Genomic DNA, 14,999 nt, shown 5'->3' with positions numbered 1-14,999 from the left:
GGACGAGTGCGGGGCCGGAGCGTTTGTCCGGGAGCAGCCATGGCCCCTGGGCGGCCCGAGGCGTCGGCGAGAGCAGAGGAGGCCCCTCAAGGGCTGTCCTGGGGACTTGCCGTTGTTTGTTTCTTTGCTTACAGTTCCCGCCCAGCACACATTGGGGTGAGCGGGGGCTGTGGTACGGGAGGGCGGAGGAATCCTGTTGACAGGGGGCTCCGCACCGGTACCTTGGGGTGTTTGTGTGAGGAGCCTCCTTTTGAGCCGTTCACAGCCGGTTTATGGTACTTAAATCGCTTTGGCTGTCTTCTTTCCCGTAGAACTGATTATAGAAGAGTACTTTGTTAGCATTACTTCGACAGTAGGTAGCTTGAGGCTACAAACAGCCGCTTCGATCTTTTACGTGAAAAGCATATTTCTGGCAAAATTTGCATACCTCTCTCAGTGTGTTTTCGGTGCGTTGTATTGCAGTAATAATCTGGATCAAATTTAGTTCTGCGAGCTTTTTTTGGATCTACTAGCTTTGCAGCTCAGATTGCACAGTGATTGCCGTTATGATCTCAATCTCAGTATTGTAAATTTCTGTGTATGTGATTTTAATTTTGACATTTCTGAGCACTTCCTTATTTCTTTTATCTCTTGTCTTTCAACATTTCTTTAGCATGTAAGTTTGTACGTGGCCTTTTATGTCACTGTTGCTTCCAATTTCTTGCCAATGTGTTTTCTCTGAGATGTGGTGAAGGAAGCCTTGAGAAACGATTCGGAGAGAGTTGTATGCAACTCGCTTGGATGCTGCTTTTTTTTTTTTTTTTTTAACTAAGCAGGACCCGTGTTAGTTTCTGCCCTTTCTTTGACATTGGCACAGATTTTACTCCCAAGTGACCTAGTTCAGGGACCTAACCCTGGCAGGTCTTTAGTTGTGTATTCTGAAGTGATTCCTTGTGGGATTCAGGTAAGTGAAAGGATGAGTGAAGAGGACAGGTAGGGTGGGAGAAGGGACTGGACAGCTGTAACTTCGATTGATTTTAAGCTGGAATGAAACTGGTGCTTTTGGCAAAAAGTTGTGGCTAAATGGAATAGTAATTAGGCAGCTTAAAGAAAGCTAGTCATAATGCAAACAAGATAATACTGTGGGCAGACCAGAAAGTTGTAAAAGACAATTAGGAAGAGGTGAATATAAATGGGATGTGCATAGTTCTGAAGTTTCACATGTGAAAGAAAAAGAACTAAATCTTTAGAGGTTATAAATGAGAAGTAGTCAACCAACCAAAAAAAAAGCATGAGTTTATGAGCAGTAGAGGGAAGCTTTGTTCAGAGATGGGTAACCCCAGGCCCAGAAGGGATACTTATGACCCCCTATGACCTCAGTGTTGACCATGCCAGTTTACTTCAACCTGTTTTCTTTATGTGGAAGATAAAATTTCAGGTAATGTAGTAAAAGAGTTGTAGAGAGCATTGGGCGGGGGGGCATGCGGTTTGTCTTGTGATGGGTGCGAGTGAGTTTGCAGGAATGTTAGAGAAACATGTAAAGAAGCTGTGTGCTTTTTCCACACTGCCCACCTGACTTAGGCTACTTGCTAAACTACAGAATAGGAGGCTTATTGCACAGGGTACAGGGAATTATAAAGGAGATGTAGGCAGCACACAACGTGTAGAATAGCTTTGTAAGTGTGTTTTCAGCAAGAGGATGTCCTCACTCTGTGAAGTATAGGGCAGTTTACGTTTTGCTTCCACGGAGTAAGACAGTGTCCTGGGCACAGGCAGTGAGACAACGTAGCTGTACAAGTAGTTTCTAACCTGGAGACCTTTTTTTTTTTATGCCCTCGTCTTTGCTGCTGCTTTTTCTTACTGTTAATCTTATTGTCAGTTCTTGGCCTGGATTGGAGTTAGAACTATAAGAATTGAGTCAGTTGCTTAGAGGGAAGAGAAGGCATTATGTGTAGGAAGATTAGGTGTTGCAACTTTGAGTTCAAGTTAATGTCAGTAGTAATTACAGGCCAAAATGAGCTACTCTATTTTGAATATAGTGGGAGTTTTAGTCAAAACAAAACAGTTCATGTTTTGCTGCTCCCTAGTGTCTCATACCTGCGTAGGGTTCTTTTGTTTGTTGATGTTATACTTTGATTTGTAAACACTGATACCATAAATGTATGGCATAAGGTCACTTACTGAGGAACAAAAAGATTTGGGGACAGAGTATAACAGGGAAGTACCATTATGTTTATAGTCTTCCCTGGGCAATTGCAGCTGTAGAGAGAGAATAGTTACTGGGCTTAACAAACCTTCTTGCATCGGTTTCATTTTTCTGTTGATTGGTTTGCTTTGCCACACAAACTGTTAATCTGACTTACATTTACTTACTTTTTCTTTCTGAATCTTTTGTAGCTAGTGCCTTCTGGGGAACTTTTTTACCTCATCCTCCATTGCTTTACACTCCACCTTGATGCCCACTGTAAAGTTCAGTTTGTCTACTGCTTTCATGCTAATTTTTTCCCCTCTCAGCCCTCTCGGTAGAATCTGTTTCCTACTGATGTCTGCTGAGTCATGGCTTGTAATGCCTCATTAAGGCACAAGGACTGATGAAATTTTAGGTGGGCAGATAAGGTATGTTTATTGGAGCATTGTGGCTGTGTAGGTGTAGTCTTTGTTCAACCCCACCCTGTCCTTTCTCTGTTGCTGTTGTCACTTCTTGTTATGTTTCAGGATAGGTAAGTCAATTCATCTGCTTCTTGCAATTTTGCTTATTTTGTGAAGTGCCTGTTGGAATTATTATTTACTAAAATTTGCTTATACTTTTATGAGACAACCTTTTAGCAGTAGCAGCTACTTTGATTTGACTTGCTTTTCAGCACTGAGTTTTTAAAAAAAAAAATATTGCTTCAAAATTACTTTATTTGTGATGATGATCAGCTGTCCTGTGGCCAAAGTGCTGAAGAACTTGTTCATCTCTTGTTGCAGGAAGAGCCGTCAGTTGGAACCAGTAACATTGTATGGTCTGGCAAAAACGTGCTCAAATGCATCTGCCTTAATTTGGGATTGTCACAGGAACTGATGCTCCTCTTACACTTGTCAGCTGCAGGGATTATGCGGATAGATTATTTTTAATGTGCTCAATTTACTAATTTATTTGTTTTACAAAGCCAGAGCTAACAGGAAAGTATGCTTTTTGAACTTCAAACTATAATGTATAAACAACAAAATAATTTTCAGTTATAAACTAGTAGACTATTTTTTCAAATGGCTGTAGGCAAGCCATGATATTAAAGGTAGGATTAGGGATTTTGTTATAAATACACTACAAAATATTTTCAGTTGTGTGAAAGTTCTTCATTTTCTGAATTTTAATGCAAAAGGTACTAAAACGTACCTTCTGTCTGTAATAAATTCATTACTTCAGGATTTTTCTGTTCACAGAAGGGAATTTATTGAGTTTGCTTGAAAAGGAAAACTCAGTGAACTCTGAGTTTCACTGTGGCATTACTACTGGTGGGCAGCATGCCAAACAACAGTTCATGTAGGCAGAAGAAGCCATATCGGTTACTTGTACTAAATGACCATGAACCTGTCTGGATTGCTGCCATTAGAAATTGAACCTTGGACCTTTGCACCTGAAACTCGGAGATTCTTGTGTGTGTCTGAAAGACTCCGATTTGCTGATTCTGGTTTTACAAACTCACGTGCCGGTGTGTGGACCTAGGAGGCAAAGAGCCGTATAATGTAGGAGTTGCACGCTGTCTTCCTGCCTAGGAAACAACTTTTAAAACTACCCAAGCTTGCTACGGCATAAATCTTGTGTTCTGGCCACCTGTTGCAGTATAACTTGTCTACTTCAAACAAGTCACCTTGGATTACGTTTTCATTCTTGTTTTCTTGTGCTTTGGTTGATGAAGAATTCACTTTGGTTAGAGGCATATTGAAAAATGTTCAATTCTGATAATCTCAGGTTTGGCTTGCAGTTGCTTTATTATTGGGGCATCTCTTGACTTTTCTGTGCATGGAGACTGGCACTTGAAGGCATTAATTACAAACACTGGAGAATTATATGATTTAAGTGCCTACGCACTGTTTCCCAAGGAAATTTTCAGTACTGCGTAACTGTTGTTCAATAGATGTTTTGCCAGGTTAACATGCTTTAACAATTTTCTTAACTGAACATGAATTTCTACAAACAGAGTAACAGTGTTGATTTCTGTAACGGAAGTTCTTCCTCAGCAAGGCTCTTCAAAAGCAGTATTTATTACCTTCTGGGAAACAAAATGAATGCCCTTTTTATGGTTGCTGTGAGTTTGGGATTTTTGTGTTTGGTTCTTACTTTGGTGGGGTTTTTGGTTTGTTTTTTTGTTTGTTTGTTTATTAGCTGTTTAAATCTGTTTTTATTTGGGGAGGAGGTTGCTTGTTATTTTTCTGTTTGGTTTTTTTTGTTGTTGTTGAATTGGGGGGGGGTGTTTGTTTTTAAACAATGAGAATTTTAGACCTTGGGAGTATTTCTCCTTATTTGTTGAGGTGTGATAAATGCTTGACCCTTCTTGTCTTTTGGGCAGCAACAGAGCAACTTTGATGAAACAGCTTGATCATGTTGTTAACTTCCAGCAGCTGAATCCACAATTCAAGTGTGATTTAAGCAGAACTACCTGCCATATATATTATGTCTAGCATCGAAATTATTGCTAGAGAATAAAGGCAACAATACCAAATATTTAAATGATAGAAAACAGCAAATGTTGCTGCTTTTCTGAACAAGAAGCTTTTTTCTCTTTTAGTGTTGTTAGTGTCTAGGAGATGTTGGGAAGGTTATTAATTTGTCTTTTCTTTTTTTAAATCAATCTTTAATGTAAGACTGTAAAAATAGGTGCATATGACCAATTCATAGAATCATAGAATGCTTTGAGTTGGAAGGGACCTATAAAGGTCATCTGGTCCAAGCCCCCTGCCATGGGCAGGGACACCTTCCACCAGACCAGGTTGCTCAAAGCCCCATCCAGCCTGGCCTTGAACACTCCCAGGGATGGGGCAGCCACAACTTCTCTGGGCAACCTGTGCCACTGCCTCACCACTCTCATGGTGAATAATTTCTTCCTCATATCTCATCGAAATCTTCCCTCTTCCAGTTTAAAGCCACTGCCCCATGTCCTATCACTACATGCCTTGGTAAAACATCCCTCTCCAGCTCGTTTTCATTTAATATGAGGAGGCTTTATATTTACGCTTGTAAACTCTTCGTAGCTAGTCAACTCTCTTTCTCTTCACCCTGGTAAAAATACTCCCTGTACGGTATTAGGTGTATATAGCCATAGCTGCTAACACTTCAAATTGATTAAAACTTGAAGCCAAATCCTTGAAGCAGGGAAAATAAGATGATGGTAACTTGTGTTCCTTTTAGGTTTCAGCTCAGTTAAGAGGCTGAAGCTTGTGAGTGCACGTATTTCGGCACCTTTCATTGTGTTAGAGTTGTGCACTCAGTACTATAAAATTTGGCCAGAATGGTGGATGGAAGCAATGAAGAAAATTATTAGAATTTGCAAATTTACACTTGGTTTTAAATTGAGGCTACTGTGCTTTATTGATACAATGTTTTTTACTTGTTTCTCTTTTAAATCCTTTTTAGAAATGAGTTAATGAATTTGTATAAACCAGAAAGATGGACACATTGCTCTTAGTTCATTGAAAATTTGACTGATTTTGAGTTGGTTTTATGTCCTTCAGTTGAAGGTTGGGTGCTTAAAAAGTTGATATTTTCATTGACAAAAGAAAAAAAAAAAATCCTGGTTTGTATGCTAGATGTTAATCAACTACATTTTCAATTTTTTCTGTGCTCATGTTTTCAGGTTACGACTGATGGGAAACCCAAGATAGTTGATATAATTGATACAACAGGCAGTGGTGATGTAACTACATGTACCATTGTAGAACCTAAAGATGGGGAAATTACCGGTCTTTCTGGAAGAACTTTAAAGGTGAGTATTTGGTGGTACAGAGACACCACTGAGCATCATTCTTTCTTGTTTAACAACAAATTTAGCACCTATTTTGGTTTCTGCAGAACTTACTTCCTTTTAGCCAGATCTTACTCAAAACTAATAATGCCTTTGCTCATCTTCATACATATTGCTTAACATTTCTTTTACTTTCCATATGTCTTTATATTGAATATTCTCTACAGCTGAATGATGGCTTGTACAGAGTTTTGTTGGGGGCTTGGTAATCATTTAATTAGTCTATGTTCAAATCAATATCTAATACAGTTTTGGAAGTTGGCTGAAGAAAACATGCTAACATGCTTTAAAAATATCAGACACTGTTCTGTCTTTAAAAGTGCTGCTGTTTTCCACGTTTGTATAAACGACAAGAAGAATCGTGTCAAGCTCATGGTAAATAGTTCTAGAGACTGAAAAATCTGTGAAGATGTTGTTGTAGGCTCACGTCATTCGCTACTATGAATAGAACAGAAGTGGTGTAGGGTTTTCAGAAAGGATAGGATGAGATCTAGTAGAGGTCTCCGCTACGTAGAACTGCTGATGTTTCCAACATGTTCTTAATTATCTGGTTAGATTGATGAGGTGACATGGGAGCATCAAATCTTTGGATCTCTCCATGCTATCAACTTTCTTCTGAATTTTGCACAGGATATGATTCTAAGGGTGAATCTGTTGCTCTCTTTTGCTACTGTTCCTAGGAATAGTGGATCCAATATACTGAGAGTCTAAACTGCAGCAAGATAGTTTGTCACAACCTTTAACCATAGTAGCCCTCCATGCTAGCTCCATGCTAGGGTGCTTCTTTTCACTTATAATGCTGGTATTTCCCCAGACTCCACCCAATAAAGTCGGTGCTGGGGCTGCATGTTTTAAAAGTGGAGTATCAGGGCAACTGATACTTAAAGATGTTCAGTGGTAGTGTCACAGGAATTGATACTGATTCCTTTGGAATTGGGTTGAAATTGCCATGTCACGTTGTTGAAACTCAGTGCACTAGTTGCTGTCATGGAGACAGGGAATTAACATTGGCGATGTTTGCAAGTCTGTTCTGCTAAGCTCTCTTACACAGTGTTGTTTTTTAGGCTTTGGGTTTTTTTTTGTTTTGAGGTTTTTTTGGTTTTTTTTTTTTTTTGGACACCATTAGTTAACCTATTTATGAATATACTTTTCTGTAGATTCCAGCGAACTGGGTAAATCCTTCAGGCAAATATCACATTGGCATAAAAAATGGCTATGATATCTATCCTAAAGCTCTTAAGGAGAGGATTCAGGTAAGGAATTACATTTTGCTTCTGGTGTGTAGTCATATTTCACTGTTCTGATTCTGAAGTTTTTCTAGGAAACTACAGAGTGTGATTTGCTAACACACGTAGGCTACTAGCCAGTGCTTGAGGACCATTCTCTCCCTGATTTTTATTTAGTTTTGACATGGTCCATTTTTTCTGTGATTTTTCAGAACAACAGGAGGTGGCTCAGTGGTCCTCCTCACAGTGGTCCATTGAGGCAAAACAGCTAGAAACTACTGATACCTGTTTCTTTTTTTCTGTGTAGCAATTGATGTTTATTTATAGTACTGTACTGAACTTCTTTAGCCATCATGTCTCAAATCAGAATTTTCAAATTATTTTTGTAGTCTTCATAGTTTAATGTACGTATTTGTCAATATACCGATGAACCTGGTTTTCTTTTACAGAAAGAACGCAAGGAAAAGCTCTGGGATCCTGTTCACAGACTGGCTCTAGCAGAGGCCTGTAGGAAACAAGAAGAATTTGATGCTGCTCATAGCTCTCCCTCCCAAGTTTGTATAAGTCTAAATGCCTTTGTAAACTTGTTATTTGCAACAATTTGTTACTGGTTGAGAGGATTAAAATATTTTATTAGATGAGTGAAGGGAAGATACTTGTGATTATTTTGGCAGATACCTTGCCAGTGTATCTTCTGAGTAGTTTAGAAAGTCTGTATATGGATAGTTGTTTGATTTGCTTAGTGTTGTTAACTTTCTAAACTTGTTATCAAATAACTTGGAGTCTTCTAAGCATACCCTTTCTTTTGTAAACTAGGTACTATTTCAGTGAAGTACCAGAAATGCCTCAGATAACTTCTGTGTCATTTAACAATCTGTAAAAAAAAAAAGGGGCTTTAAATGTTACTATTACAGAAATTAGAAGTAGTTCTACATAATAGGCAAAAAATAAATAGTGCACTGTTGAAGGCCGTTGAACTTGTAGATGTTTGTGACTCCTAGCATAGTCTTAAATTTTTGATGAAATAATGGAACAAATGTACAGCATCAGAAAGGAAAATAGGATTACCTATCTTGTAATAATTTTAGAAATACTCTTAACCGTATTTTTGTTGCCTTATTAGGTGAATAAGCTGATAAAGGAAGAACTTCAAAATCAAGTGGAACTGTTGAATTCTTTTGAGAAAAAATATAGTGATCCTGGCCCAGTATATGATTGTCTAGTATGGAACGACGGTGAGACCTGGAGGTAAATGCCTAAACTTGTCTAAGATGTCTTGTTCTACACATAAAACAACAGCTTGCATTGAAGACTGTGTTAACTTTTGAATCTACCCTCTTTACAGAGGTCTTAAATATTACTTGCTTTAAAACAATCCTACTGTATCATTGGAATTTCATGCCAAAGTTTCAGTCCCAAATGAAGATGGGGTAGAATGAAGTTTTACTAAAGACAGCATGATATAAAGTGTAAACTTGTAGGATTTTCCTCTGAGGCAGAGTAAAAATGCTTTGAGTATTCATTGGTGATGGGGTGGGGGGGGAACCAACACAACAACAAGAACAAAAAAACCCAGAAAACCCACCAAAAAAACAGAAGTCTTTACACAAACTTCAGGATGTGATATGGCCCTTTTCTTGACTCCTAATGTGCATCGTAGAGAACAGTGGGTTAGACTTCAAATGTTTGTGTACCAGCACTGAACAGCTAGCTTTAGTAAAACTTCTTCCTTGAAGAAATTGCCTGAATTTCTATATGTTTGCTTTTCAGAGAGAGATTTATTTGAATTTGGTAGCATTTGACAATCAGTTTATTTGGAGATCTTTGTAGTTTCTGAATCTAAGTGTAAACAACCAGGTTTAAAAGTATTGACTTAAAGAAGGAAGATACTGTAAACACAGAACCAGAAGTCTTTGTGGTACTCTTTGCTGGGGGCAGGAGGGAGATAACCGAAAGTTTACAGCAGCTTCAAAATTGCCTTTTTTTGGTGTTGTGTTTTTTTTTTTGTTGACAGAGCCTGCATAGATACAAGTGAGAGTGGTGACTTAACTAGCTGTACAGTGCTGAGAACCTACAAAGAGGCTCAGGAATATGGATCTTTTGGAACATCTGAGATGTTGAATTATTCTGTGAACATATATGATGATGGAAACCTTCTTTCCATTGTGACAAGTGGAGGTAAATGAAAGTAATCTTAAGAAAATTTTGCTACTGGGTAGGTATTGTGAGAAGCAGCAATTTGTATTGGATCCTGATTCAGATACTTGGGATGGCTCAAGGCAGCTGTCTTAATACAGCATTCATTACTACGGCAATTAAGATCAGTATTCAGATTTCCTGAACTAAACTTATAATGACAGCTCACTACCAAACTTGCTTGCATTTTTGCCTGAAATATTGTCAACTTTGTGTTCACATGCATATACTTAGGTACTCTTTAAGATGTTCCCTCATCTTTAAACCTAAAATAGAGAACCTTCTGTCAAAGTACCTTTTTTGTTTTGTTTCTTAAGTATAGGATGATGATTTATATTTTTTTTATTTAGTTGCTATCCTTTCTGCTTGTATAATTTAATGTGAAATAAGATATCCATGAGCAAAAGGGGTATTAATCTTTACTTTGGTTTATCCAAACTTTTTTGTGATGGCAGGTGTCACTATAGCCGTAGCTCCAACCACTCTGAATCTGTATTTGCATATTCTTTATACAGTCATGTTTTGTTTTGGAAGCATCCTGAGTGGTTAAGGTGGTATGGATATATTTGATTTGAAAAATACTCTTAATTTCTCATGAAACTATCCCATCTCAGTAGAACTACGGAAGCAGTTCTGGTTTCTGAATCAATGGTAACTTTTTTTGAGAGATTTCTTCTTATACTTCTGTGCAGTTTTATTTCCGATTATTTTTTCTTAATCACCACTATCTGACTCAGGTATAATTTTCATAACTTTGAGTAGGAAGTGTTGAGCCTTTTAAGTAACTTTTGTTAGTGGAATTAAGTTAATACTTCCTTTCTCCCTGCCTGCTGCCTCCTTTCTCACCTCAAAAAGCTGTTTTATTTTGCAGATTGCTGCTGTTTACTGGCTTTTGTTTTTTTTTTAAACTCTTATAATATGATGTTTATTAAATAAAGTGATTTGAACCCTGGGCTCATTTTATAGCATCACAGAATCATTTAGGTTGGAAAAGACCCTTAAGATCATTGAGTCCAACCATTAACCTAACACTACCCAGTCCACCACTAAACCATGTCCCTAAGCACCACATCTACATGTCTTTTAAATACCTCCAGGGATGGTGAGGCAGGCAGCCTGTTCTAATGCTTGACAACCCTTGCAGTGAAGAAATTCTTCCTGATATCCAATCTAAACCTATTCAGCCAGCTGTCAACCAGCACCCCCAGGTCCTTTTCTGCTGGGCAGCTTTCCAGCCACTCGTCCCCAAGCCTGTAGCGTTGCATGGGGTTGTTGTGACCCAAGTGCAGGACCCGGCACTGAGCCTTGTTGAACCTTATACGCTTTGCCTTGGCCCATTGATCCAGCCTGTCCAGATCCCTCTGTAGAGCCTTCCTACCCTCCAGCAGATCAACATTCCCACCTAACTTGGTGTCATCTGCAAATTGACTGAGGGTGCACTTGATCCCCTTGTCCAGATCATTGATAAAGACATTAAACAGAACTGGCCCGAGTACTGAGCTCTGGGGAACACCAACTGGATTTCTATACTTACAGCTCCATAAGTGAAAATTAATTGAACTGTAGTGAATTAAATTGGTATAAATTAAGTTCAGTAAACATATGAGTGATACCACTTTTCATTTCCTCAGGAGCACATGGAACACACGTGGCTAGTATTGCAGCTGGATACTTTCCAGAAGAACCAGAACGAAATGGTGTGGCTCCTGGAGCTCAGATTCTTGCAATCAAGATTGGCGATACGAGACTAAGTACAATGGAAACTGGCACTGGTCTAATAAGAGCTGTGGGTATTTCACTGAATAAATGATTAATCTCAGCTGTGTGACTTAATTGTAGAATATTGTGGAACACTTTCTGCTCTGCTTCCTTATAGACTGCGCATTTTTGTGCTTCTAGAATATTTCCAGTAAAAAAAATCACAACCAAACACCGCCTCCCCCCCCAAATAAAACAGTACAAACCAAACAAAAATAACGCAAAACCAATCAGAATATATTTTAAAACATATTGTAAGATGAATGTTTTAATATAAAACAAGACTTCTGTTGCATAGAGCGCTTACAGGGTTTTTCAGACTGATAGAGTTGCAGTGTGTCTGGCTAGCTTGAGACATGGGCTAAGCTACTTGTATACTTATTTAAAGTTCCTTGTTCTGTGTTGTGAGTGTATTTTTTTTTTCATGGTTACTTAGATCTAACTATAGAATCCTTAAATAAATCTGGAATAGAGGCTAGTATATACCCACGTGGCTGAATTTGTTTTAACTCTGTTTCTTAAGAGAGTGAGGAAAATTTTTTTTAATGATGAAAGGCCCCAGACTTTTTCCATATGGTGAGTTGACAAGGCAAAATTTTACACAAGAAAAGGAACTGAAAACAGAGAATTATATTTGTGACCTGTAGAATATCTTGCTGTAGCAACATGAAGACGTACAATAATGGTTTTGTGACTTTTTGGAATTTAACCAAACTGCACAGGAAAGGAGAATTTTACGTTAGACATTTGAGACAATACTAATGATGTCTGCAGCTTTCTCTTAGGGTAATGTTTTAATTTGTAGCTTGGAACATAGCAAGAATAAGACTGTTCAGGGAGTCGGGGTTTTTATTCTGTTTGTTCACTGGGAAAATACCACTTAAATAACTGATTGAAGTAAATTAAATTATTTTCTTTTGTAGAGTCAGAAGAAGTTTATCCCTTTTTCTTATACCTGTGGCAGATCAGTTTAAGCAGATGTTTTTTGCCATTCCTTAAGTGACTTGTTCTATGACTAGTATGTATTTTAGCTTTTATTTTCACTTTGTCAGATGATAGAAGCAATAAAATACAAATGTGATCTTGTCAACTATAGCTATGGAGAGGCAACACACTGGCCAAATTCTGGGTGAGTACTACTGTGGTTAATATAAAGTATTTTAATATCACAGAAGTGGAATTACATTTGTTGAACTTTGTGTAAATGAACTGTCAGTAAGAGTGACTTCTGCAGACTCAAATGATTCATATACATTAAACTGCAGTTTACATTTTTAACTGTCTTCAGAAGTTAAGTAAACCTATCGAAAGTGCTATTGATTTGTAATACAAAGAATATTTTAGAATAATAAAGAATGCTTGTAGTTGGAAAGCCACATAATCTGTGAGGTTTTTTTTTGAAGACCTAATATTGCTACATAACTGTTACTCCTTTTTAAAACCAGAAGGTATTATTTGTGGTCAGCTTCTGAGCTGGAACTGCCTCTGCTAGGTGTGAGAAGGCGGCTGCATAATATTCCTTGTTCTCTGACCGGTCACAGAGATTCTACTAGGAATGGGAGTTTTCCCCTGTCGGAAAAAAGCAATATTGTTGATTAAATGACTTTTTTTCTCTTACATCAGGAGGATTTGTGAAGTAATTAATGAAGCAGTGTGGAAACACAATGTGATCTATGTTTCAAGTGCAGGAAATAATGGCCCTTGCCTTTCTACAGTAGGATGTCCTGGTGGAACTACATCTAGTGTAATAGGTAAATAATTTGTTTTCGAAAAAAATTTTGACAGTATTCAGCTTCTATCTTTTCCAGCTTTATACTTGTCTTACATGTTTGAGATCACTGGTTGATTGCTGAACTAAATCTAAAAAAAAAAAAAAATCAAAGACTGCTGGGCTACAAGATTTAGTCTGAGGAAGGCACTTGCTTGTGCTTAGATATAAAAGTTCAGATTGTTATCTTCTTAGAATTCAAGACCTTACTTATTTAGAAAACAGAAGTAGGAGGCGGATGGTCTTGATTTGATGTGGCTTTGTATAAAATTAAAATAAATCTTTGTGGTCTGCCCTATTTGAAGGTTCCAAGATAATTTGGTTTTTTTACTGTAACTGTCTGAACACACCACTTCACTCAGACTGTTAGCTGCTGGTAAATGCAACTTGTAGAAAATATGAGCAAGTTGGATTCTAATTAATCTTCTGGAAAGTCTTGTAATGCATTCTGAATTGTCAGAACCACAGTTTTAGATCATCTGTCTTCATCAGATACTCTAATTTCTATTTCTAGTGAAACAAAGCTTTTTAATTTGGCTCGAATGTAATCCCATGACGTGACCTAGACAAGTCCTTCTAGGGGAAGAGCTCTTTCAGCTGCAGTGCCACTTCTGTGCAAGTCTATTACTGGCATAAGAATTGTTTTTTCTGGTGGGCTAGTGCATGTTTTTGATATTTCAGTGAAAGATTGAGGTATAAGCCTAAGCAAAATGTCTAGCATGTGGGGGTAGCTTCCCTCATCTTAATTTTTACATAAATCCTCTGATGCTGCTTTACAGCATTATACAAGGTGCTTATTAAATCTCAATTCTCATGCAAGGAGGCTAGCATGTAGACTTCAAAGTTGGAGAGGCGCTATTTCAGGATGGCTAGTAGAATTAACACTCTGTTACTTTCCAAAAGTTGATCTGCAATTATTCCACTACTGCGACTGGGGGTTGGAACTGGAACTATCAAGCTCTTTTCAGGTCTGCGATTGCTTTGCTCTTGCAGTGCATCTGCTCTGTCAATTCAGCTTACTTGGTGTATCGCTCTAGAGACTCAGTGATCATTCGTTCTGCAGGCAAAGTAGCTTGCTCCTTGTCCTCCACCTGGAGTGAACCAGATAGGGTGGGTTTTTTGAGGATAAGGCAAAATACAGTTGACAGGTTAGCTTAGTTCACACAGTCAGTATGGACATGGACCTTGCCAAATTTTTTTGTCACCTTGGTATGGTAGTTTTCTGCCATCCTGATAGTGCCTGTGCCACAGAGAAAACGGAATGTGCACTTTAGAACAGGTACACGTCATGGATGCAGTGCGCATCCTTGACATCATGTTGTAAAAATACAACTTTAGCGGGCTTTGTCATAGTCATTGATGTGCTCTGGGCACTTTGAACTGGTACACAGGAAAGTAACGACTGTCTCATCGCTGTCTTTGAGCTGTGTGGATGTAGCCATCTGCTCCAGGTGGTGTAGCTGTGAGCTGTGTAAACATGAACCGATTCACACAGATTGCTTCGAGGTATGGTTGGTGTAGTTTGTAACAGTATAAACACAGCCAGAGGGGTGTGGGAGAGAGTGGAGACATGTAAAAGTGATCCGTTGTAAAAGAAATGTAGAAGGTGAGTACATTCTATTCCAGTTGAATAAAAATGAAACTTTGAAGTTTACATGGTATTTTGCTATTCTACAGTATGACCATCAGCATTGTTACTGCGTAGCATGCTGCTTTGAACTTACTTTGTAAAAATATCTAGATTTAATCAGGTGGAAAACGTGTCTTTCCGTTCTTAAATGTCAAGCAAAAATTCTTCTCATAATGAATTTAAAACACAGTAATATTTTATTTTTGCTTTTAATAAAATTTTGTACATCTGAAGTGCTTGAATATTTTTTTTTTTACAGGTGTTGGCGCCTATGTATCACCTGACATGATGGTCGCTGAATACTCTTTAAGAGAAAAACTGCCAGCAAATCAATATACTTGGTCATCCAGAGGGCCTAGGTAGGTTATACTGAAAGAACTAATTCATTACTTTGGGGTTCAGATTATGTAATTCTGTCACCGTTTAAGGCTGGGCCG

General features: G+C 38.1%; 1 protein-coding gene across 1 annotated transcript; it reads left to right on the top strand.

Moving 5' to 3' along the window:
• Positions 1 to 39: 39 nt before the first annotated feature.
• On the top strand, positions 40 to 14,921 carry LOC104159316 (tripeptidyl-peptidase 2-like; the record flags this gene model as incomplete). The annotated part of the gene is made up of 12 exons (XM_009697195.1): positions 40 to 217; positions 312 to 446; positions 816 to 943; positions 5,817 to 5,945; positions 7,142 to 7,237; positions 7,660 to 7,764; positions 8,334 to 8,458; positions 9,225 to 9,388; positions 11,038 to 11,192; positions 12,217 to 12,293; positions 12,788 to 12,915; positions 14,822 to 14,921. Coding segments are annotated over exons 1-12 (1,520 nt in total), but the record flags the coding sequence as incomplete, so codon positions are not given.
• Between the last annotated feature and the right edge of the window lie 78 nt (positions 14,922 to 14,999).

This window comes from Cariama cristata, unplaced genomic scaffold, assembly GCF_000690535.1.
Source record: "Cariama cristata isolate BGI_N322 unplaced genomic scaffold, ASM69053v1 scaffold44413, whole genome shotgun sequence".
Lineage (NCBI taxonomy): Eukaryota > Metazoa > Chordata > Aves > Cariamiformes > Cariamidae > Cariama > Cariama cristata.
The sequence above is the reverse complement of the archived record's forward strand: the minus strand, read 5'-3'. Positions and strand labels throughout refer to the sequence as shown.